General features: G+C 36.3%; 4 protein-coding genes and 1 long non-coding RNA gene across 7 annotated transcripts; 3 read left to right on the top strand and 2 right to left on the bottom strand.

The window, feature by feature from the left end:
• Window positions 1-243: 243 nt before the first annotated feature.
• On the top strand, window positions 244-2848 carry LOC122147466. The gene is made up of 5 exons (XR_006161643.1): window positions 244-353; window positions 1635-1668; window positions 2112-2142; window positions 2618-2678; window positions 2833-2848. It is a non-coding gene; the product is annotated as an uncharacterized LOC122147466 (long non-coding RNA).
• Window positions 2849-2955: 107 nt separating this feature from the next.
• LOC122147536 (arrestin-C-like) lies at window positions 2956-6528 on the top strand (the record flags this gene model as incomplete). Its single annotated transcript, XM_042770548.1, has 11 exons — window positions 2956-3153; window positions 3243-3302; window positions 3391-3467; window positions 3556-3691; window positions 3804-3888; window positions 4693-4743; window positions 4947-5109; window positions 5304-5408; window positions 5667-5716; window positions 5934-5937; window positions 6081-6528. Coding segments are annotated over 11 exons (951 nt in total), but the record flags the coding sequence as incomplete, so codon positions are not given.
• Window positions 6529-6839: 311 nt separating this feature from the next.
• Window positions 6840-11298, top strand: LOC109101487 (NF-kappa-B-repressing factor-like). Of its 2 annotated transcripts, none has more exons than XM_042770247.1 (3): window positions 6840-6962; window positions 7949-8073; window positions 8306-11298. In XM_042770247.1, the coding sequence occupies exons 2-3, from the start codon at window positions 7965-7967 to the stop codon at window positions 10528-10530; spliced, it is 2334 nt and encodes a 777-aa protein (XP_042626181.1). In that variant the 5' UTR covers window positions 6840-6962; window positions 7949-7964; the 3' UTR covers window positions 10531-11298. The 2 variants fall into 2 exon arrangements, with proteins under 2 accessions (XP_042626181.1, XP_018970392.2); XM_019114847.2 differs by lacking the exon at window positions 6840-6962 and adding an exon at window positions 7450-7750.
• ube2a (ubiquitin-conjugating enzyme E2A (RAD6 homolog)) lies at window positions 11206-15841 on the bottom strand. The gene is made up of 6 exons (XM_042770251.1): window positions 15621-15841; window positions 15345-15425; window positions 14904-14929; window positions 13945-14034; window positions 13709-13797; window positions 11206-12386 (listed from the first exon to the last, which is right to left on the bottom strand). The coding sequence occupies exons 1-6, from the start codon at window positions 15662-15664 to the stop codon at window positions 12258-12260; spliced, it is 459 nt and encodes a 152-aa protein (XP_042626185.1). The 5' UTR covers window positions 15665-15841; the 3' UTR covers window positions 11206-12257.
• Window positions 15842-16240: 399 nt separating this feature from the next.
• LOC109101490 lies at window positions 16241-21345 on the bottom strand. 2 transcript variants are annotated; one of them, XM_042770249.1, is made up of 12 exons: window positions 21200-21345; window positions 21069-21124; window positions 20775-20963; window positions 20586-20696; window positions 20360-20500; window positions 20105-20212; window positions 19054-19212; window positions 17511-18090; window positions 17351-17414; window positions 17091-17266; window positions 16910-16998; window positions 16241-16818 (listed from the first exon to the last, which is right to left on the bottom strand). In XM_042770249.1, the coding sequence occupies exons 2-12, from the start codon at window positions 21114-21116 to the stop codon at window positions 16726-16728; spliced, it is 1758 nt and encodes a 585-aa protein (XP_042626183.1). In that variant the 5' UTR covers window positions 21117-21124; window positions 21200-21345; the 3' UTR covers window positions 16241-16725. The 2 variants fall into 2 exon arrangements, with proteins under 2 accessions (XP_042626183.1, XP_042626184.1); XM_042770250.1 differs by having other exon boundaries at window positions 20775-20960.
• Between the last annotated feature and the right edge of the window lie 222 nt (window positions 21346-21567).

Below are 21567 nucleotides of genomic sequence, written 5' to 3'. Positions count from 1 at the left end.
GACAAGAGATGCAAGCATATTTTTACAGCCAACCAAATGATCCTGAGGCTGACACTCTCATTCATACATGTACTCCTCAATAGCTAATCCCTCCAAGTCCAATTCTGTGTCTATTTTTATACTTATTGTAGCCAGAAAAAAGGCGACTACTAATCAACGAATAGGATTGGGTGCGAAATGAACATTTTATAACGTAGTCTGTGTAAGCCAAAGAGAGGGAGGAGAGTTTGCACTATAAAAGGCGGACGAGACAAACTGGGAAACACACTATAGGAAACTAACAACACCAGCTACAGAACGGTGCTCACGTGCAACAGTCAAGAACAAAGTAGAGGACACCTTCCCAAAACCAGGTAAGATCTGGACTGTATCACTGAAAAAAATGAATACACTTTGAGGTGCAAGTGAAAGAGTTCAGGACAGCTGTTGATTTGGATTCTGTTTATATGAGATTGTTCAATGTGAAGATTAGCATTTCTGTTTGCTATAGGAAGATCGAAATGTGGCATAGTATTTGTACACTCTCAGCAAAAAAAGTACAAAAGCTGTCACTAGGATGGTACCCTTTCAAAAAGGTACACGTGTGCCTTATTACCACCCAAAGGGTGAATGTTAGTACATTTGTAGAATAAATGCATATATTAGTATCTAAATGGTACATTTTTAGTACCCTTTAAAAGGGTACTGCCCCAGTGACAGCTTTTTTTTCTACCTTTTTTTCTGAGAGTGTACTTAATTCCAAAGATAACAAGATTCTATCATGCAGACAAGAGACCAAGGAGCATCAGTTGTTTGCATATTCAAGAATATCCATAGTTGATCATGAGAACAATAATCATCTAAATATGACATATGATACTTAGACTTTGCATGTTGATTGCACTTGAGAAAATATTGTGATTATTGTGTTTTGTAATAATTTCTATAGCACAACAAAAAGTTTAATATTCATTTAATTTTATTACTTTTGAACCACACAAGCAAATTAAATATAGTGTGATTTTTAAAAAAGCATGATGGATACATTTTGCAGGCCATATAAATGGTTTATATTTCATGTGATTTATTTGTACTCATTTACAAATTAATAGTAATTAATTCAGCTTATTTATTGGGATGCTCATGCTCAGACTTTGAAATATTTATTTTTAAATATTTCCAAAGGCCATGCAGTGCCACATTTTAAAGGAATATAATTTAGCTTCTGTTAAAATATTTTATGCACATTTTTATAATATATTTAGCAAAGTACCACTCTTTTTTTGCACCCATTTTAATAAATGACATAGTTGACTAAACATATTTTCAAACACAGTACTTTAATATTCAAAGTACATGTACAAGTAAAAATATCATTGATGTTTTGGCTCCTTGAGGGTTTGAAAACTGTTGGCCTCATTCACAGAGACACATTAGAAACAGATAAGAGCTAATCCTGAGTGTGGCTTCGGTGGAGGATTATGAAGCAGTCTATCGTTATGCTAATCTTCTCTTCTCTGATTAGCCCTAGTAGATTGAAAGCTCAGCAGGACAACATGCAAACATGAATGGTTTTCCAATTCATGTTGCTAAATCAAACGACTGCCCTCTATTGCACACATTTTACACTCCAACCTTTTCACTTCTCATTTCAGAAAGCCCCAGCTGACTTTCCATAACCATGGCAAAGTAAGTTTTTGCATATTCATTTATTCCAAGAAATGTATAAATACTTGAAATATTAGATATTAAGACATTTAAAACATCATAATCAACATTAAAAAGGCATTTAAGCCCATAATTTCTCTGTATCCTAAAGACTATTTAGGATTCTATGACACCTCTCTAGATTAAGCAGCCTTCATGTAATGCTCCTACACCCTGTTCATTAGTAGTATTAAATCTGTAGAAGTCTTTTTGGTCTTCAATCCTTGTGGATTACCAGATTATAAGAAATCCCTTTTAGAGTGGATTTACAGGGATTACCACAAGAGTTTAAAAGTAACAGTACAAAGCTTAGCATATGCAGATCACTAATCACTTCATGGAGACTAACATATTAAAAACATGCAAAAGCAGCAGATATAGAACTCTCATAATGATTATAATATCAAGACTTTATGTTTCTACAGAGTTTACAAGAAGACTAGTGGCAATGGTTCGGTAAGGCTCCTTTTATACTTCTTATACTTCACATTACTTGTCATCTGCTCTCAACCAGGATTGCCAGATCTGAGCAATAAAACTAACCCAGTGACCCTAGCCCAAACTCAAAACATGCCACTCCAATACCTAAAATACATATTTTACAGTCTCTGTTATGAGACTACAATACACACAATTACACACAATTTTAAATCACTATATAGGCTAGTAGTAATCGTAAAAACAGTCTGTTTTCATAAAGGACCTCACAGTAGTTCAGTGGTTCCCAGTCAAATATAATTTATGCAACATGTCGAACCTTTGCATTTTATGCAATGTCAAGCTACAGCTGGGAAAACAACAACCCCGGCAACAGTTTAAAAATAGCCCCATTCCGCAGGATCCAGAAACCGCAGACTTGGCAACCCTACTCTCAACATATTTATAAGACACAAGCACACATGATAATTATCTCAGTAATTATTTATTACAGTTATGCCTTTATTTGGGAAGAAGAGACTTTGTGGACCATGTGGAACGTATTGATCCAGTTGGTACGTTCTAGGCTACTTTACGATGAAAAAAATATTATTCCCTAACATTGTGGGAAGCTTTTACTTTTAAGTTTTTTTTTATTAAATGTATATATGTATATCTATACACACACTTCATTTTTCTAGTTCAAAAGACTTGTAATTTCCCTCTCAGATGGGGTGCTCAATATATACCCCACATCTCAAAACAAAAAAAAAAATTATTACATCAAATAAAACACCATCATTAAAAAAATTCACCAATAAATAAAACACTTCATCTAATGTATTTAATTTTTTAGTGTGGGTACAGCTTGCATGTGCCTTCCGCTATGGCAGAGAGGATCTGGATGTGATTGGAGTTTCCTTCAGAAAAGACATCTGGATAAAGCGCATTCAGATGCATCCCTTTGAGGGAACCAAGCCCCCAAACACACCAATCCAGGATGCGCTTTTGAAGAAAGTTGGAGACCAAGGACATCCCTTCACTTTTGATGTAAATTCACAATTATGCATTAAGCATTGAGAAAAACAATCAAGAAACACAAAACATCCTTCATTTGTGTGTCTCTTGTTCTGTCTCAGATTCCAGTACATCTCCCATGCTCAGTGTCCCTTCAGCCAGCACCAGAGGATGCCGGGAAGGTACAGTAGCAGAAATACATGCACATACACAAATAAACTCACAAACAAAAAATTGTTTTTCTAATATGTAACATGTTTACTCTTACAGCCTTGCGGGGTTGACTATGAAGTCAAAGCCTATATTGCAAATGAAGAAGACGAGACAGATGAAAAAGTTGAAAAGAAGTATGTACTGCTCCATTTTAACATAAAGATACTCTCAGACACAATTAGTAAATTTTTATTCTAATTACAATATTTCTACCAATAATAGGGACACTTGTCGTTTGATTATACGTAAAATCCAGTATGCACCAAATGAGCTAGCAGCAGGACCCAAAACCGATCTCAACAAACAGTTTATCACTGCAGACAAACCAATTCACGTGGAGGCCTCCATGGAGAAAGAGGTACAGTGTTTTAAATGCCTGTTGTAGATCATTTATGAAATTGGGATGTTTTCAACATATGCAGTTCTATGTCTCTGCATTCACTGTTCACTGTTGATTTCTCACCCTTCAGCTCTACTATCATGGAGATCCCATTCCTATCAAAGTGAAAGTGAATAATGAGACCAGTAAAGTAGTGAAGAAAATCAAAATCAGCAGTAAGTATTTTTATTATTCATTTTAATGAACAAAACAGCCAGTATTCATCCACTTACACTATGTTAAAGTGATATATACAATTTTTACATATATACAATCAGCAAAAAAATAAATATATATAGAAACCCTTATAGAATTTGTAATGGTTTTAATGGTTATAATGGGAATTGTATTTGATTTAATGGAAATTTTAATGGTCCCTTTTGGTCTCTATTAGTAATTTGTTTCCTTCTATTGATGGCATGTTAAGACTATTAAATCCTAATGGAATAAGACCCACAAAAAACACTGACAGATCAATGTAATAAAACCAGCCCAAGGTCAATTTCACAGGAAAACCACAAACTTGGCAACTCTACTACTGGAAACCATTTGGTGATCATTTTAATGGCTTATAGTTTATAGATTGTAATGTGGTATTTGTAGTGGAAATCATTAGAAGTTCTGTTATGGTTTCTATTGCTCTGCAAAATGCTTTCTGCCTAAGGTTAACTTAGCCTATATATGCCACGTTTCTGTATTAGTGTAGCCTAATACTTACATTATTTAGCAAAGCCAAATGTATCTCAGTATCGTTATACATTTCGTTTTCTTGATATGTTGCATAAGGGGGTGTTGATGGACAATGGGGTCGAAGCTCGTGTTTGTTTTGGTCTGAGATGCAGTGGTCCCGTGCGACATCTAGTGGTTAAAAACCGTATATAGAACCTTTAAGAACGATTCATTACTGCTTTTAAGTAGAAAGAAGTTTATGTTTTTCCCACAATGATCCAAAATAAACTTTAGCTCATTGTGTGTTTCAGTTCACCAAATTACAGATGTACTGCTGTACTCATACAAAAAACACAAAAAATGTCCCCAAAAAAAAAAATTTGTGAGAGCAAAAAAAAAACAAATAAAAAATTTGAAAATTACTGAGAAAAAATTTTTTTTTTGTATAATTTTTGTAGCACATTTAATAAATAATGTCAAACTGTTCAGTCAAATAATATAATAATTGTACACATTTTTCATGTTTAAAAAAAAAAACAAGTTTGATTTTGATTGTTCTTGAGAGGTGAACAAACCCCTTTTTGTAACAGGGACCAAATTAATGCAAACTCCACCTTTGAGAAGGAATATAGAGTCACTCCTCTGCTTGCCAGTAACAAAGAGAAACGTGGTCTTGCATTGGATGGCAAACTGAAAGATGAAGACACCAACCTGGCTTCTTCAACAATGTCAGTTAATCTTTATTACAACATGAATATATCCTTTAATAGGTAGTTGGAAAATGTAAAAGTCATCTTCGGGCACATGCAAATTACATCTCTGTATTTTTATGCAGTACGAAAAATTCAAAATACATTTACATATAAAAATGCACAGGCAGATAAACAATGTGTCTTATCTGAATCTCTCTATCTCTTTGCAGTCTGCTACCCAACATGGATAAACAAATGCAAGGCCTTGTTGTTTCCTACAAAATTAAGGTTACCCTCATGATGGGAGGTGGTCTCTTGGGAAGCCTAACATTAAGGTTAGCATCTTTACATTTCATCCCCAATGTCTCAGTGAAGAGACATTACCTCCTTCTTTCTCTGATGACATTTCCTCTGCTATTAAAGAAGACATTTCCCTTGATAATGCCCGGACACTACTACTTAACAAAGAACAGTCTGCTTAGTTACCTTGTCATTAAACAACAGTGAAAATAAATCCAGCAGCACATGCTGTGATGTGATTTACCATTGTGAGCAGTGAAAGGACTCAAGACATGTTTATCTTCTGTACACAGTGATATTACAGCTGAACTCCCCCTGGTTCTGATGTCACCTAAACCAGCAGGTAAGGTTTCTGTTCTTTTATATTTGGGGCCTTGGTTGTGTAATGTATATACAGATCAGTTGTACATGGATAGTTCTGTATTTGTGACATAACTTATTTTAAATTTCAAATAATACACAATACCCTGGTTTATAAAGTGGCACTGCTATGAAACATTCTAAAAAGCATAATTTTCTTGTCTTCTAACTGCATCCTTGTGCATTTGCAAATTGAGCAGAAGTGTAAGTATCAATGTAAACTTGTTTCCCATGTTGAGAAAGAAACATTTTTAAACTTTTGTTTTCATTTTGAATCTTAGACTTTGAGGCTTTAAACTAAAATTTTTTTTTTTTTTTTTTTTTTTTTTATTTCATTCATCATCCAGGACTGATATCAGCCTTGAATAGAATACAGCCAGTGATGGAGAGGAGCAAGTCAGAAGGAGAGACACTCAGGAATAGATGCAGATTCCAAACAACCTCATTTCATGAGCCATAGACTATAGACCCTAGCTGCAAATATCTGTAAAAGAAATTAGCTGTATAATGTTAAACATGGGCTAAAAGCCTTGTACACTAAGATGAACCCACTGACACTGAAACCAAGCTTGGTCTGATGCTGATGTTGTAATGTTTATTACTTCTGCCTTTATCATGGGATCTCAGATTAATAATGTTTCAATTTCTTCTCGTGTGTGAATGTAAAATATAAAGGAGTAATGAACAACTTTAAATGTATTATAGTTATATTAAATTGTATTTTGTTTTTGATTTTTTTTCTTTCTGTGGTGATGGTGGAAATTAATAAACATTGGACTGTTATTTGGACCACTACCAAAGGCTTTCCTCATCATTTATCATGACTTTATATAAATATGCAGGGGAGCAGTGAAGCACTTAATTATTATTATTATTATCATCATCCTAAAAGTATTACTGCACTATAATAGTAAATTATACATATTGTTAGAACACATATATAACACATATAGCCTATATAAACTTCTGATTTCAGATCAAATCTTAAGTATTGTTAAATTGGTGTTATGAATATTAATAATCTCTAAACAGATTAAAGCAGTGAGTGTCGCTGGTGATAACTGAATAAATGCATGAATGAATGAATGAATGAATGAATGAATGAATGCATGACTCTTTTCCTGGTTGCAGCAGTGAATTAGCTTTAGCAGAGTCGATTTGCTGCATATTCGCCTGTGCGTCTAAATTCACACTCAAGGTCACCTAAACAGACCTGCTGTATGACGAAGGTAAGCTTCACTTAGTGTTATGATATGCATTCATGTACATCGTAGCGTAGTTCACTTTAAAAGCGCATAAGCATGTCCGAGCTGCGATGAAGAATGTTACTGCGTCACTTTCAGTTTAATCCCATTGAAACTACTGGTTAGCTTAACCATAAGGGAAAATAACAAACGTGCTCCGAAGTGCATGTTTGACGAACGCTGCGGTTGTGCTATTGAAAACACAATTATGTGCGAGAAAGTTGCTGTAAATCTGCAAGACAGACTGTTGCGAAGTCTGTGACATTAGGCTACTCATGTTGTCAAATATCATAGTAAATATGCTGGGCAAATACAGATCAGAGAGTATTGTTTTGTTAAGTTTGTTACGCAAACCACTCCGTACCACTCAGCATCTGACTCTATACTTAAATAGCAATTGCGTGATTGTTATAAGCATTAGCTAGTTTACATATTTTGTTCTGCATCGGGTGTATTATAATTTTATTGGGCCGTGTGAACTTCCCAGCATACACTGCGCGCATTACGTTGTTTCCGGTTAGCTACTGGCTACCGTCAGACACCGGGATGATCAAACCTCATTCAACGGGCCCGCGTGTTTTAAGTAAACCCGCTGGTCTTCGTTATTGGAACTGTAATATTGATGATTACCGTCAGCAGTACGAGAGTGACAAGCAGTGGTCCGCTAGACGTCAGTTCATTGTGAAACACATTGAGGAGTACGAGGGAAATGCTCTTGATAAGCTGCTGGCCCTGTCGATGGTGTGGGTTAACCATGTTTTCCTGGGATGCAGGTGGGAATTTGATTTTATAGGACGTGAGAACTGGGCTGTTTTTGGGTATTTTTGGCGGGAGTTTGAGTGAATAATTATATCACAAATGTCCTGGTCAAGTTTATTTTCTGTGCATCTTAATTGCAAAGTTATACATTAGTAATGTCAACCAAAGCATGTTGTTAATATTATGACTGTTCTTTTTTTTGGGGGGGGCAGGTATGGCTCCCAATTGATGCACAAGGTGCTTGAGATGGCAGAAGGGATTGATGTTGGCAAAATGCCCTCATATGAACTAGTACCAAACGTTGAAGCAAAAAAGAGGCTATATTCATCTGATGGAAGTAAGTCTATCAATGCTTTAAGTCAATCTTATCTGTCTGTTGATCGATCGATTGGTCAGTCTTCCTATCCATCTGCCTATGCATATATCACAGCATTGAAAAGTTAATCTGTAGGTGTTTTGCATCAAATATATAAAATGTAAATATTTTATTCAGCGTTTAAACAAAATAACATTGAGTAATCATTTGCGTGTAAATTGCTATTTTAATCATATTTTATTTTATATCTCAGGTGAAGAGCCTATGAGGAAGATGCCTTTGCCAAAATTCACATCCAGACCTCGATTTGAACCTGTACACTTTGTAAGTGGCGAAAACAGTGGCAGTCAAATTGGAGAAACTGACGAAAAAGAAAACGAGAAGGAGCGCAGGAGGGGTGTGATAAATGACGTAAGACAAAGGGAACCAGATCATCAGCCATATAATGGAAACCATGGAAACGGCTCCTCTTCCTCCTCAGGCTGCCTTGAGATGCGGAGATATGGTTATGATTCTTGGCCTGAGCACACAAGTAAGGACGTGGCCTCAGGCGGCACAAGTGGGCTTGGCTATGGCAGCAGAGGGTCCACCCCGAACTTCATGGGCAAGGTGCAACAGGAGTACACCGCTAGATATGAGGTGCATACCAGCAGACATTCCGACTCATTCTCACAGGCAGGCCGAGCTGATGAATACGGAAGTGCTGGACGGTCTGGAGCCTGGGATAGCGGACGGCGTGGACTGGGATTTGGACATCAGGATAGGCCGACGTCCAGCAAGGCTTTCAGCAGGGTATACGATGGTCCAAGCAGAGGCGGCTCTGGCCTTCTCCCAACACCCTCACTGCCGTCTTCTATCCCCGCATCAACAATTGACGAAAAACTGAGGCTGATTACCAGAGTATCATCGGCTGTTTTAATTACCTTGAGAGATCCTGCATTCATGAGTGGACCTGACATGCCAAACTACAATTTCATACTCAGCCGCAGCATTCAGGCTTGCAAGACGAACCCAGAGTACATCTATGTTAATTTAAGAGATATTCCACCCGCTGACCTTCCTAAAAACAGAAAAGTACCCTCTGAAGGATATGCATGTGAACTGAGGTGTCAGTCTGTGTACCTTGCCACAGGGTACTCTGGGAGCAAAAACGGTGCCAGAGACCGAGCGTCAGAACAAGCCGTCAAGCTGTTCATGAGGCCAGTGGAAATTCGTGTTCTGCAACGGCTGTACAAGCATACTTATGTTAATGACATGGTGGTGTGCCAGGTTAACACTCCAAACCCAGTCCTTCCCCCACCTCTTCGCAACCCTGAGGACAAGCCACTCCCTAGTACCAAGGGCCAGTATGAGCCTGACCGAAGCAAACACTGGACAGAGTTTGTTATCATGGAGAACGCACATGATGCCATCTGTATACTCAACAACTCGGCTGCGTTCAACCGCATGAAAGTTGATTACACTTTTGACCCGGTTCCCAACAGCAGTTTCTGGCTCTGTAGTGTGTACTTACAGGGCGAGCTGGTGGCACAAGCCAGAGGGACCAAGAAGAGCTCAAAACATGCAGCGGCAGAGGCAGCGGTAAGGAAGTTGCGAATGAACCAGGCTGCTCGTCAACAAGAGCAGCAACAGCAGCAGAATTTTTCTGGAGGCAACCACACTTCAGACCAGCCTGGTAGTCGCTACGCCCAGCAAAGCAGCAAGAAAGCGCAGCTAGGTGAATTGGTCATCCTTGAAAACTCTGATAACGCTATTTGCATAATTAATGACACTGCTCAATTTAATAAAGTGCTTGCTGACTACAAGTTTACGGTTCTGCCGGACCATCGCTGGAGGTGTGAAGTTTACCTCGATGGTCAGTATGTGGCTGCAGGCATTGGACCCAAAAAGACAGTGAAGCACATTGCAGCAGAGGAGGCCCTCGTCACACTTCGGCGCACACAAGCTGTGGTGAAGTCCAACCTCAGGAAAGAGGGCCACGTGGATGCAATTTCCCGAAATCAAATCATGGCTCATTCTGGCGAGGAATCCATGCGACAGGAGATCAAGGAGGACAACATCGGTAACCAGCTTCTCCGTAAGATGGGCTGGACGGGTGGTGGTTTGGGTAGAGAAGGAGAGGGTATTGCTGAACCCATCAAGGTCAAAGAGCAGTTTACCAGGGAAGGACTTGGTATGGATATGGACAGGCACAGTAATCAGCTGACTAAGCGTGACATTGAGGAAATAATTCGGAATTATGCGAGTTCAGACCGTCAAGATGACCTGCGCTTCTCCACAGAGCTTAACAATGAAGAGCGCAGGCAGATACACCAAGTATCCCAAAGATACGGGCTGCGCAGCAAATCGTATGGACAGAGCCGACAGCGCTTCCTCGTGGTTAGCCGCAGAGTTCAGAAGGAACAGCTGATTGGTCAGCTATTGCAGGAGGGGCAGGTGGGACGATATGAACTGGTGAAACCTCAGCCTTCACAATGACTAGGCTCAACAGGCCTCTGAGAAACCAACAGATGACCATTAATAAAAGCAAAGTGGTGTTACTTTTCCTGTTCATTTGTTTCCGAAGAGTGTAAAATATTTTTTTAAAAAGCCTGTAATATCTGTCAGTTCTCAATGACTACAGTGTGTACCCTTTGCCAATCTTTACCATGTATTATTGAAAACTGTCCAGATTTGTCATAGGTGAGCTCAAGACTATATGATGAACACATATCTTACTAACTTAACTTTTTGTCATATCATATATCCTGTGAATTATATTTATTGATATGGATGTTAGTAGTGGGGCCTTATGGCAGCATGTGCTCTTCTCTGAAATGACATTCCATTTTATGTTTTCACAATGGACAAGATATCATTCACTCAGTCTTTCATCTGTTGTAAGATAAACACTTGAAATATAAAAATATCCTTTAAGTAATTACAAAACAGTATATATTTTTTGTCATATTTTGGTTGTTGATTGTAGAATTAAATATTTCTCTCAACCTTAAATCTTTCAACTCCCTGTCTGGCAAATGAAGTTTGCGATTGCGAATACTGTCAACCAGTCTGCTTGTACTGACACATTAAATGTAGTCTGGTCATTGTTCATATTGTAGTCCATTTAATGAAATGTAGATGCTCTCTTTGTTCAAGAACAAACACCATAGAGTTAATTATACTGTTTATTTATAAGAATTGAGAAAATGTACAGTTTCTTACATGGGTTACTAGTGCAAATCCGACACTCTTGGTAAATTAGAAAAATGAAGATTAGCTTAAATGGATACTGCATGACAGCATCACACCCATATGTTTGAAGAAGCAATTTAATATAAAAATAAACGGCACTTTAATGGAACTTAAGAAAACAAGCAAAATAACCATGCATCTGGGGTGCAACAGACACAAAATAATGAATACGGCGGGGAAAAAAAAGCAACGCACTCAACTATGCCAATTTGTAATATTCTGAATCCCAGGCCTTAGGCATGGGGCTTTGTGGGACAGACAGATCACTGTGTACCTTCAAACAATTACTGCTGACAAACTAGCACACAGTGTCAATAGGCAACGCATGAACAGTATGAACTGCTTAATTAAAAGAACAAACCACTTGCACTTGATAAAAAAGGGCCAATTCCAACATTTGGTACATAATTTTCAAACTGGTTTTAAAAGGTCAGGTTGTCCAAGTGCAGTTATAAAGGCATGTTTCTGAACATCTAAGCTTTCCATACAACACAACATATCATCCATCTTTAATGTTCTTGCAGTTTAATTTGGAACTCTCAAAGACACATTAAGCGACATTCGGTATGACACTTTTGCAGAGACGCAAAGAAATCACTCTCTGGATTCATACTGAAAACAGCAACCAACATGTTAATACCCAAAATGAAATCAGCCCACAGTCTAGGAGCAACTTATAAAACCAAAGAAATAAGATGACAAATATGAGGGCAGGCCAAATAAAAGCAAGTAACCCTAGCAACAATATTTTGTAAAACTAAGGTTTATCCTCATCTTGGATAAGGTTCTGCATGAAGAGGGAGACCACAACACAACATCACTCTAATCTTGCAACAGCTACAGAACAGACAATTCTACAGAGTACGTGGAGAATGATTCAAAACATGATGTGTTTTATTTTATTCTTTGCAAGGTGGTTTTCCTCTTGTTGGCAAGGCGGACTATTGTTCATATGTGAACTGTAAGGAGGGTCAACAGTCACGCCAGCTCTGTTCCACAATGGCCGACACACGCTTCTCATACTCTCTCTTGTTTTCCTGATACAGCTGAGCTGCCTGGCTGTTGGCAGGGCTGTTTGGGTTCGGCTCATCCAGTAAAGACTGTGACAATGAAAGGCATGTTAACAACCTGAATAATGTCCTCACATTGTTACAGTACAATCAAAAAGGCATAAAGAAGAGTTTCAAGCAAAAATCATGCTAAATAAAACATTTAGTTTTAGGTTACTACACATTTTCCAATTTCAAAATTTCATACTTTTCCAGACTCAAAAAAGGCTTCTCTGTAGATCTTCAGACAATATTATGAAAAATCAATGATTAAGGGTGTAACGATTAAAGGTCAAATTCACAATATGAATTTACAATTTGATACTCTCCAACTACTACAAACCAGCGTTGTCACAGTACCGAAATTTCAGTAGTCGGTACCAATAAAATTTCACTTGTTTACATTACAAAAGCAAAAATATTTGTGGCATGTAGCCTCCAAATATTTTTTCAATCAAGTAAACACTGCTTTAAAAAGGTCAAATGACAAGTCTGTAATAAAATTAAGAATAAAGAACTGTTATTATATAAAACAAGTGACAAGTCTATTAGTTATCTATTTTAACACATCAAAAAAAAATTGGTTCCATCCACTGCTATGGTTATCACCAAGACAATCATTGCAATTTCAGATTCAGTCCCGCATTTAAAAAGTTTGCATTCTGGTAAAAACTCCAATTATAATCAATGAATAGATACACTGCACAATGAATCTCTTATTTACATTTGTTTACATTTTGTTGGTTATAATGAAACTACACAGAACTTTAAAGTGTGTGCTGAATAAAAACTCCATAATTCTGAGCAGTATTGAGAGGATTCTCACTAACTTACAATAACACGTCTGATTGGCCAGAGTGTTCATACGTACCACCTTTCCTGCATAATGGCTGGTATCATTACATTTTTAAGATTTTGGTATTGACTTTGTACTGAAGTAGTGGAACTTTTGACAGCACTACTAAAAACAAAGCCTGAATGAAGAAAAATTTAATTTGAAGGTTTGTTTTAATTACTTATAAGACATACATATTTGTTTCTTTAATTATAAAAAGTGCTTTTCATTGCAAAATGATCCATCAGGAATGGAGTGAGACTAAAAATATGCCAAGCACAGAGCAATGTGACACCTGAATAGAAATAATAATAAAAATTCTGGCTGTATGATTAATTTATTTTTTTAGAAATTCTCAATTTTATTCTGTAGGAAACAGAATGAGTTTCCAACAAACATTTCTCCATATTGTTTTCTTTTTTCCCACACTTATCCAGTCATTAAAACATACTAAAATAAAATGTTATACTTTTCCATACTGTGTTGGAACCCTGTAGTTTGTGCAAAAAAAGCAGAAATAAGTGCAGACATATCATACCTGTATTGAGGTTAAAATTGAGGAAACATCATATGTTGGACTCCAGCGATTCTGAAGAATATCCAAACATATACTACCATCTGCATAAACTGAACACAAAGAAATACAATTATATTTCATGGTCCACTGACACATAATTTTTGCAATGTGATATATGTACACACTTATATTTAATGAATCTAATATGCAAATATTTTATAAATGCAATAATAAGATTTTATAAATGTAAAACTTACCATTAGGGTGAAACATTTTAGAGACAAACCGGACTGTAGGAGGTTTGTTTGGATATTCTTCTGTAAATTCTATTGTTAGTTTGAAAGTTCCTATGACAAACAGAAGAAAAAAAATATGAAGCAAAACTATTTTCCACATGTAAACCAAATACCAGTACACAATTATACAGTGGCACATTTAATCGGTTGTCGTTATTTGGAACCCAAAGCTCAATCCTTATTCAGCAGTTAGTGTTTACTAAATCACATATTAATACAAACAAAACTGACAAAAAATAAAAATAAAAACATACACAAATATACAAAAAAAAACTAAAAAAAACACTATAAAATATACTATAATTTTATTATTTTTAAAATACAGCATTGTACAAAAGTTTGGGGCCAGTAAGTTTTTATTTAAAAGAAATTGATACTTTTATTCAGCAAGATCACATTAAATTGACCATTTTTTGTCACATTGTAAAGACCTAAATACGACCTAAAAATGTACTTCAAATGAATGCTATATTTTTTTTTTTTTTTTTTTTTTTAAAAAAAAAAAAAAAAAAAAAAAAAAACCTATATATTAAGCAGCACAACTGTTAGCACTGATGTTAGAAACTGACATGTTTCTTGAGCAGCAAATCAGCATATTAAAATGATTTCTGCAGGATCGTGTGAAACCGGAGCATGACTTGAACTTGAAAATTCAGCATTGCCATCGCAGAAATAAATTACATTTTACAATATATTAAAATATAAAACAGTCATTTTAAACAGTAATAATATTTTGCTGTGTTAACTATATTTATCAAATAAATGCAAACTAGGTGAGCAAAAAAAAAAAATTTTTTTTTTTTTTTAAATGAACCAAAATCTTTTAACCCATTTCTCCAATTATCACATTAAAACTGAAAAAAATATATAGAGAGAGATTTCAAAATACACATATAACAGCTTGTGTTTTCTTGACTTACCATCTTCAAAGGGTGTTCCTTCAGGGCTGTAGGCAGAAGAAATGGGTCAACATGTCAGGTTACACAGAACACTTGGCATGACAGCAAGAAACGAAGCCAAAAGCACTGGCCAATGTGCAACAGACCTGCGCATTACTATAATCCAAAAATAACAAAGTACACAGTCTACGGATAAGCCATTATAACATGTTTCCAACACAACACACAGCTCTATTCAGGACAGTCACTTCAAAGATCAAATAACCAGCACCTCTTATGGGGGACCATTGGCCATCTGGCCTATTTAAAACTGCTTATATTACCGCTAACAAGCTAGATGTCATCTTACAGACCTCAAATCGTCTGAGACAAAAAAAAAAAAAAAAACACTGTCAAAAAACACTGTCAGTGTGTTCTGTATACTGCTCATCGCTGTCAAAAAAAAAAGCAAAAAATACAAACCCAAAAATGACAGCGTTCCAGACCATGATGTTGTTTTCCGACGGTGCTCCGCTAACTCCTGCTGGTGGATCCTCCTGGAGACTGAAAAACAAGTCACCCGGAGAAGTTACACTACATATACTACACCTACACTACGACAACACACATGGCATCCAAATACATGATCGGAGAGGGATAATGACGTTAATAAAAGGCTATTCTGGGGGGGAAGTCGCCATGTTAAAGCCGGTGTTCAAAACGCTACCGAGGGCCTTTAGCATTTTCTGTGTCGCTTACCGTTTAAAATCTCTCATCAGACGCCGTCTTGCTGGGGTTGACATTGTTCAATTTGATAGCCAAGACGTAAACATAAGGTATCGACGGTGTTACTTTGAATCAGGTTAAATTCTTTTAGGTCAACGGACGTCGGTTTCGTCGATTCGGTTAAATATCGACGCTAGCCGTTCGCTCGCTTGGATCTTCCTCCTCCTGCCAGTTTTCTCTACTAAGGCAGTCAGTCTCTCTGGGACTGGACCATACCAACACAAAGCGGGGGGGGGAAGCAACTGTGCGATTAAATAAAAGTGAGCTCTTTCACAAAACTGTAAACCTATTCGTGGTTTATCATTAGAGAAGAATATGTATGACTAGCTTTATTAATTCGAGTGGTTTTAATTAATAAGAAAAGCAGATATGGTTAAAGCCGTTTAGCGAAAACCCTTCAAACACGCACAGTTGAAGCAGCCCAGCATAGTTACGTCATGGGTTTGACAGACGTGGTAGGTAGGTACGGGAGCAAACATTTAATATTGTAACTTGAAGACGAGTACGGAAAATATGTTTGAACAGTGTTAACTCTATAATATTTTTGCTTATATTACGAATTGCTAAGGTGCAAAAAATTCAATGACTCGAAATTAATAGTAAAATATATTTATTGGCATTATTCGAATACATTGCACACAGATCTACCCATTATGTCTTTTCAAAATTTTAACATTTTGATCAGTATCACAATGACTTTATCTCTTTTGTCCTGAGTAACCTGTGCTGTTTATTAAAATATAAATCACTTATTCAGTGTACAATTTTAAGGTACAAAAAAGAGTGAACTTACATATACAGTGTTAATTTTTTAAATATGAGTTTAAAATTTACAGATATTGATAACATGGATATTGTAAGATATTGTAACATTGCTGAAGTGAAACATAATTACAGTATATTTGTTAAAATGCTAAATGCTATAAAAGAGTGTTCATGAATCATGCTGCTCAAAGTCAAAGTCTGATCTCAGAGGTATATCACAATGCATCATTGAAGAATATTCACATGAAATGTCAAATAATGCACATTTAAAACATTAGATGGATTACAATAATAAAAAAAATCAATCTTTTTATTAGAAAACAAAATCCTTAACAGTTAGATTAGCTACTGCACTGAAGGCAGGCTCTCCCGGTAGGAACTTCCCTAGAACGTATGACAACAGCATCTATGCACACACACACAAAGAATTTAAATGTTAATCTGGATGTACATTTCAAAATGGATTTTAACTGCATAATCTCATCTTGAGTCCTTACATAAACAAGTTTCTTGTTCTCCTCTGTGTCCTGGAAGATCTTGAACAAAGTTTCAACTTCAGTCTTCTTGAGGATTAAAGAGTTTGAATCTAAAACCACCACAACAATTACTGCATATTGGTAAGGATGAAAGAATTATTTGTCTTGTCTTTACCAAGGCATGGGAAAATATTACACATACATTTTGAATTTATAAGCTGCAAAGCCTTCTCCTTGGTCGCTTGTTTCTCCTCACTGTCACGTGGCGGCTGGATGGCCACATTTCCTTCTGGCCATATATTCTCCCGGAAATTATCAATGTAGGACGCAATCTGAGCTTCGGTGGGATGCATCCTTTTTAAAAAGTTGTTTATTTTCCTGCATGGGAGGAAAGCTTATGCTTATCTTCTCATACTGTTAAATATATTTGGTGTTTGAATAGATATGAAATGGGATACTTACTTTTTTACCAAAGGCTGGACTGCTTTTAGAATGGCATCAACAATGTTAACGAGGACTGAGTTACCTGAAGATGGTAAAGACAAACATTGAATGGCAAGTTTTTAAGTTTCAGTTCTTGGTGATCATAAAAGCCGAACAGGACAAGGGAGTTACATCATACCAGTTATTTCCTTAAGTAACTCAAATATGGCTTTGGTAGCCTCAATTTGCTCCCAGTTGGTCTGGGGCTCCTTTTTCTGAGCCTTTGGCTGATTTGCCAGCTCTTCCTTGAGCTGTCCAGTTTTATCTTTTACTTGGGACTTTTGTTCTCCATTTAACTTTTTGTGAGTTAACTTGTCTTTTTTTTTTGTTTTCCCCCCAGACAGAGCACTTATAAAGCCATCGACGAAGTCAGACTGTAAGCCTTCAGTATGGTCCATGTCTGAGATTGAGATATCACTGGAGTGTCCTGAAGGACTGACTAATTTTGATCTATTAACAAAGACATCTAAACTTTCAGCAAGACTCTCCTGTCCATCTGAAACCACATCCTGTTCATCAGAGGTCTGATCTTCCATATCTGTTTCTCTATTTCTGAAGGTTTCAGTCTCTTCACGAGGATTACAAAACCTAATGTTTGTAGCTATTGGCCCTTCTACAATGCCCTCCTTTGGCTCTTCATCTGTGTCGATGCAGGCTGGCAGTGCTGTTGGTCCACCTCCTGCTTCATCGAGCTTATCCTCTCCTCTGGGGTTATGGGACTGGGAAAAAAACATAATATCACCAGAGGGTGGCAGTATCCTCAATAATTGACCTTGTGCTGAAGCTAAAGGTATATGTCTAATGTAAATCAACAAACTTTAGCTCTTTGGAAAAGACATCAAATTTTGATGTATATATGTTTTCCATTGACCTCATTTGTAAGTCGCTTTGGATAAAAGCATCTGCTAAATGACTAAATGTAAATATATATTGGTCCAAATATATTAAATATCTTAATTTCTAACTTTGGCCTGTAGTGTATGCTGTAACTAAATCAACTAAATTTAGCTCTATTTGGACAAGATTTAAAATCTTGCTGTATTTTTATTGATCCAAATATATGAAATATTGATATAAATACACTACCGTTCAAATATTTTAAAATGTTTTAAAAGAAGTCTCTCATGCTCACAATTTATTTTTTATCAAAAATACAGTTAAAACAGTAATATTGTGAAATATTATTACATTTTAAAAGAACTATTTCTATTTAAATTTATTTCACAATTTAATTTAATCATTTGTTGGCAAAGCTGTATTTTCAGCTGCCATTACTCCAGTGTCACATAACACTTCAGAAATTCTAATATGCTAATTTTCTACTAACTATTATTAATGTTGAAAACAGTTGTGCTGGCTAATATTTTCTTTTTTGTATCTTTGTTCAATTTAATGCATCCTTGCAGGGTTAAAGTCTTAGTATTAGTAGTTATTTATTTTTATTGCCATGACAGCATCTAAGGTTATCGTCACAACAATAACTTAGTTGAAATAATACAAGAGTTACATAAATTCATAATGAAAAACAAAATACAGCAGTTAAAATGATACAAGATTTTTTTTTTTTATTGAGTAAAATAATTAATTAATTTCTAAAATAAATCTTACTGACCCAACAGTAGTGTTTCATTAGTTTCATCATGGGATTTCCATTAAGCTATTGACCTAAAATCAGTTTTTACCTCATCCTCATCTTGGCCAGGAGTAAGAAAGCTTGCCAGTCCATTCAGAAAACTCCAGACACCTCCCTTATGTTCCTTATTACTCAGCAGCTGTGCAATGGGACACAAGAACTGGAATACAGGCTGAGTCTGACCAAGTTGTGCATCAGAAACCAGCTCCTGGTGGGAAATGAGAGGAAAACATTGCCAGGTATTTATTTCTACTGAGAACGCCTTGTTTAAAGGGGTCATATGATGTGATTTAAATTATTCCTTTCTCTTTGGATTGTTAGAAGCTCTTGGTGCATGAAGAAGATCTGTAAAGTTGCAAAGACTAAAGTCTCAAATCCAAAGAGATATTCTTTATCAAAACGGGTTCATTCAAACATGCCCCCACATCTCTATGTCACTATTTGGAAATATTTGCGTAATGCGTCCCAAATGTTCACGTAAAGAAAGGCGGTGTGGTTTCAGTAACCACAGTTAGTGTTGAAGCAGCCATGTCAGGGAGATGCTGTGTGTATCTAGAGGAAAGCAAAAGCACTTTATTTGGCCTTCCGAAAGTAGATGCATTTAGGAATCTTTAAGTTTCATGAACCAGAGGAGGTAATTCTGACTTTGCTATGACAATCTGGCACTTCTGAATCAGCTACTTTAAGTATGTTTTGTTTTTAGAGTATTTGCTATTGACTGTTCAAATGCGGAGTCACACGACTCTGTTCCCCTTTTGGGCTTGAACTGATGGTAAAACTAAGGACATTAGTCTTTACATTAATTCTGAAAGTTGAAGCTCGTGATTATGGAAAGGGGCATTACATTTCCAACGAGTGCTTGCGATGTTTGGCCAATCACAATACACTGGGCCAGAAGGAGGGACTTTGTAGAAAACTATGCATTTGAGAAAGACGGGGCATAGAGGACCTACAATAATGTACAGTATTTGAAAAATAATATGTTTTTTGAATATTAAAGCATGTCAACATATTCTGTTACACCAAATACACAAAATAATGATCTTTAAAAAAGCATAATATGAACCCTTTAATTCTAGATAGTGTGTGTGACAGCTTACTTGCAAAAAGTGCTCCAAGGCTGATCTAACTTCTTCTGTGTATGCAGCATCAAGATCCTTCTTTGTTTTCTCTACTATTGCAGATACAGAGGGTAAAGCTGAACTATCCTTAAAAACAACAGCAAAAAGAGAGAAAAAAAAGATTTTAAAGCAAGCAGCTACATACATTAATCAATAATAATGAGTAAAATATTAATGACTATCATACAAAATAGTCTGTGTTTTGATAGAACAGATGCATTGAAGATTCCTCACCATTTCCTCTCTCACTTGACAGAGGCTGTGAAAATTCAGTATATCTGATTGGGTCTTTTTGACATCCCAGTTGAGATTCTCAGGGTTATTTCTCTCCTCCAGGTGAACTGTGAAACACAGCTCTTCATTTTCCTTCTGAACCTAAGACAATGGTTTTTTTGTAAATTATTCAACTCAATTTAGCTTGCACGTTGTTCAGCTTTCTTTGTTTTTAAATATGCCTCACATTTGTAACACGGACTGCCCACTTCCCCACCCGCCACATCTCATAGGAAAGTTTAAACTCCATCATATCCTCCTGGACATTTGCTGTTAGGTAAACATCCGTTTCACAGTCCTTTTAAAAGAAAGCACAGACAAACTTAGTTGTACTGAAAAGCTTTGTAAATGAATTTAATATGCACATTTTCCATACATAATCCGAGTCCATGCCGCTTCTAATGGAGCCCTCTCTGCTGCTTGCAACATCATCTTCAATAACAGCAGCTCTTCGTGCCGATAAAGCCTTCTGTAAAAGCTCTTCCTCCTTATATTTTTTCTTTTTGGCTTTCTTTGACTTGACCATCAACAAGCTTAGAAAATTTTTCTTTGATCCTATTGCCTGCTAATAATAGTGAAAAAAATCATTTAATTACACTTTATTACATTATAAATTTACACTTACTGCTCATAAATCAAATTACTAAAATGAAAGAGAAAGATACATCACCCTTCTTCTTTTTTTTTCTGTCTGCAGACCGAGCATCCTCTGCTTCATCTGTCAATCTGTGGAATTTGTGGAAACCCGAATTAAGACAAAAAATAAAAATAATATTAAAAAAATTTTTTGATATGACTTACACTTCTTCTTCTTCTTCTTCTTCTTCTTCTTCACTTCCTACGGACGATGGTGTGCCTTCCCTATCTGAGTTTAGCAGGTCTCCTGTTGATCTTTTAGAGGTTACTCTATCCAGGTACAAAACTACCATCTGATTCAAGTTGTCTGGATTACAGAGGCATGTCACAAGCACATCAAGAGCTAGAGATGGACAACAGGACGAAAAAAGAATCAGTGTATTAGTAGAAAACACACAATACAATAAGAACAGCACAAAAATAACTTTTATATGAAAAATAACTAATATTTATATGAAATAAATTATAAAATTATATATAAAAAATATCTTATAATGAAAATACAGTCATTCATTGTTAGTTCATGCACAGTG

This window comes from Cyprinus carpio, chromosome A14, assembly GCF_018340385.1.
Source record: "Cyprinus carpio isolate SPL01 chromosome A14, ASM1834038v1, whole genome shotgun sequence".
In the NCBI taxonomy this organism is placed as follows: Eukaryota; Metazoa; Chordata; class Actinopteri; order Cypriniformes; family Cyprinidae; genus Cyprinus; species Cyprinus carpio.
This window is presented reverse-complemented; position numbering and strand designations above follow the sequence as displayed.

Excerpts from the sequence above, each read along its gene's own strand:
- ube2a (XM_042770251.1), bottom strand. The coding sequence starts at position 15,664 with ATGTCAACCCCAGCAAGACGGCGTCTGATGAGAGATTTTAAACG. Across the intron at positions 15,426-15,620 it reads CTGATGAGAGATTTTAAACG|TCTCCAGGAGGATCCACCAG; the intron begins GTAAGCGACACA and ends CTTGTTTTTCAG. Across the intron at positions 14,930-15,344 it reads TGGAACGCTGTCATTTTTGG|CCCTGAAGGAACACCCTTTG; the intron begins GTTTGTATTTTT and ends TTCTGCCTACAG.
- LOC109101490 (XM_042770249.1), bottom strand. The coding sequence starts at position 21,116 with ATGAAGCAGAGGATGCTCGGTCTGCAGACAGAAAAAAAAAGAAGAAGG. Across the intron at positions 20,501-20,585 it reads GGGCAGTCCGTGTTACAAAT|GTTCAGAAGGAAAATGAAGA; the intron begins GTGAGGCATATT and ends CCATTGTCTTAG. Across the intron at positions 16,819-16,909 it reads AGAACAAGAAACTTGTTTAT|ATGCTGTTGTCATACGTTCT; the intron begins GTAAGGACTCAA and ends GTGTGTGCATAG.
- LOC109101487 (XM_019114847.2), top strand. The coding sequence starts at position 7,524 with ATGATCAAACCTCATTCAACGGGCCCGCGTGTTTTAAGTAAACCCGCT. Across the intron at positions 7,751-7,948 it reads CATGTTTTCCTGGGATGCAG|GTATGGCTCCCAATTGATGC; the intron begins GTGGGAATTTGA and ends TGGGGGGGGCAG. Across the intron at positions 8,074-8,305 it reads GCTATATTCATCTGATGGAA|GTGAAGAGCCTATGAGGAAG; the intron begins GTAAGTCTATCA and ends TTTATATCTCAG.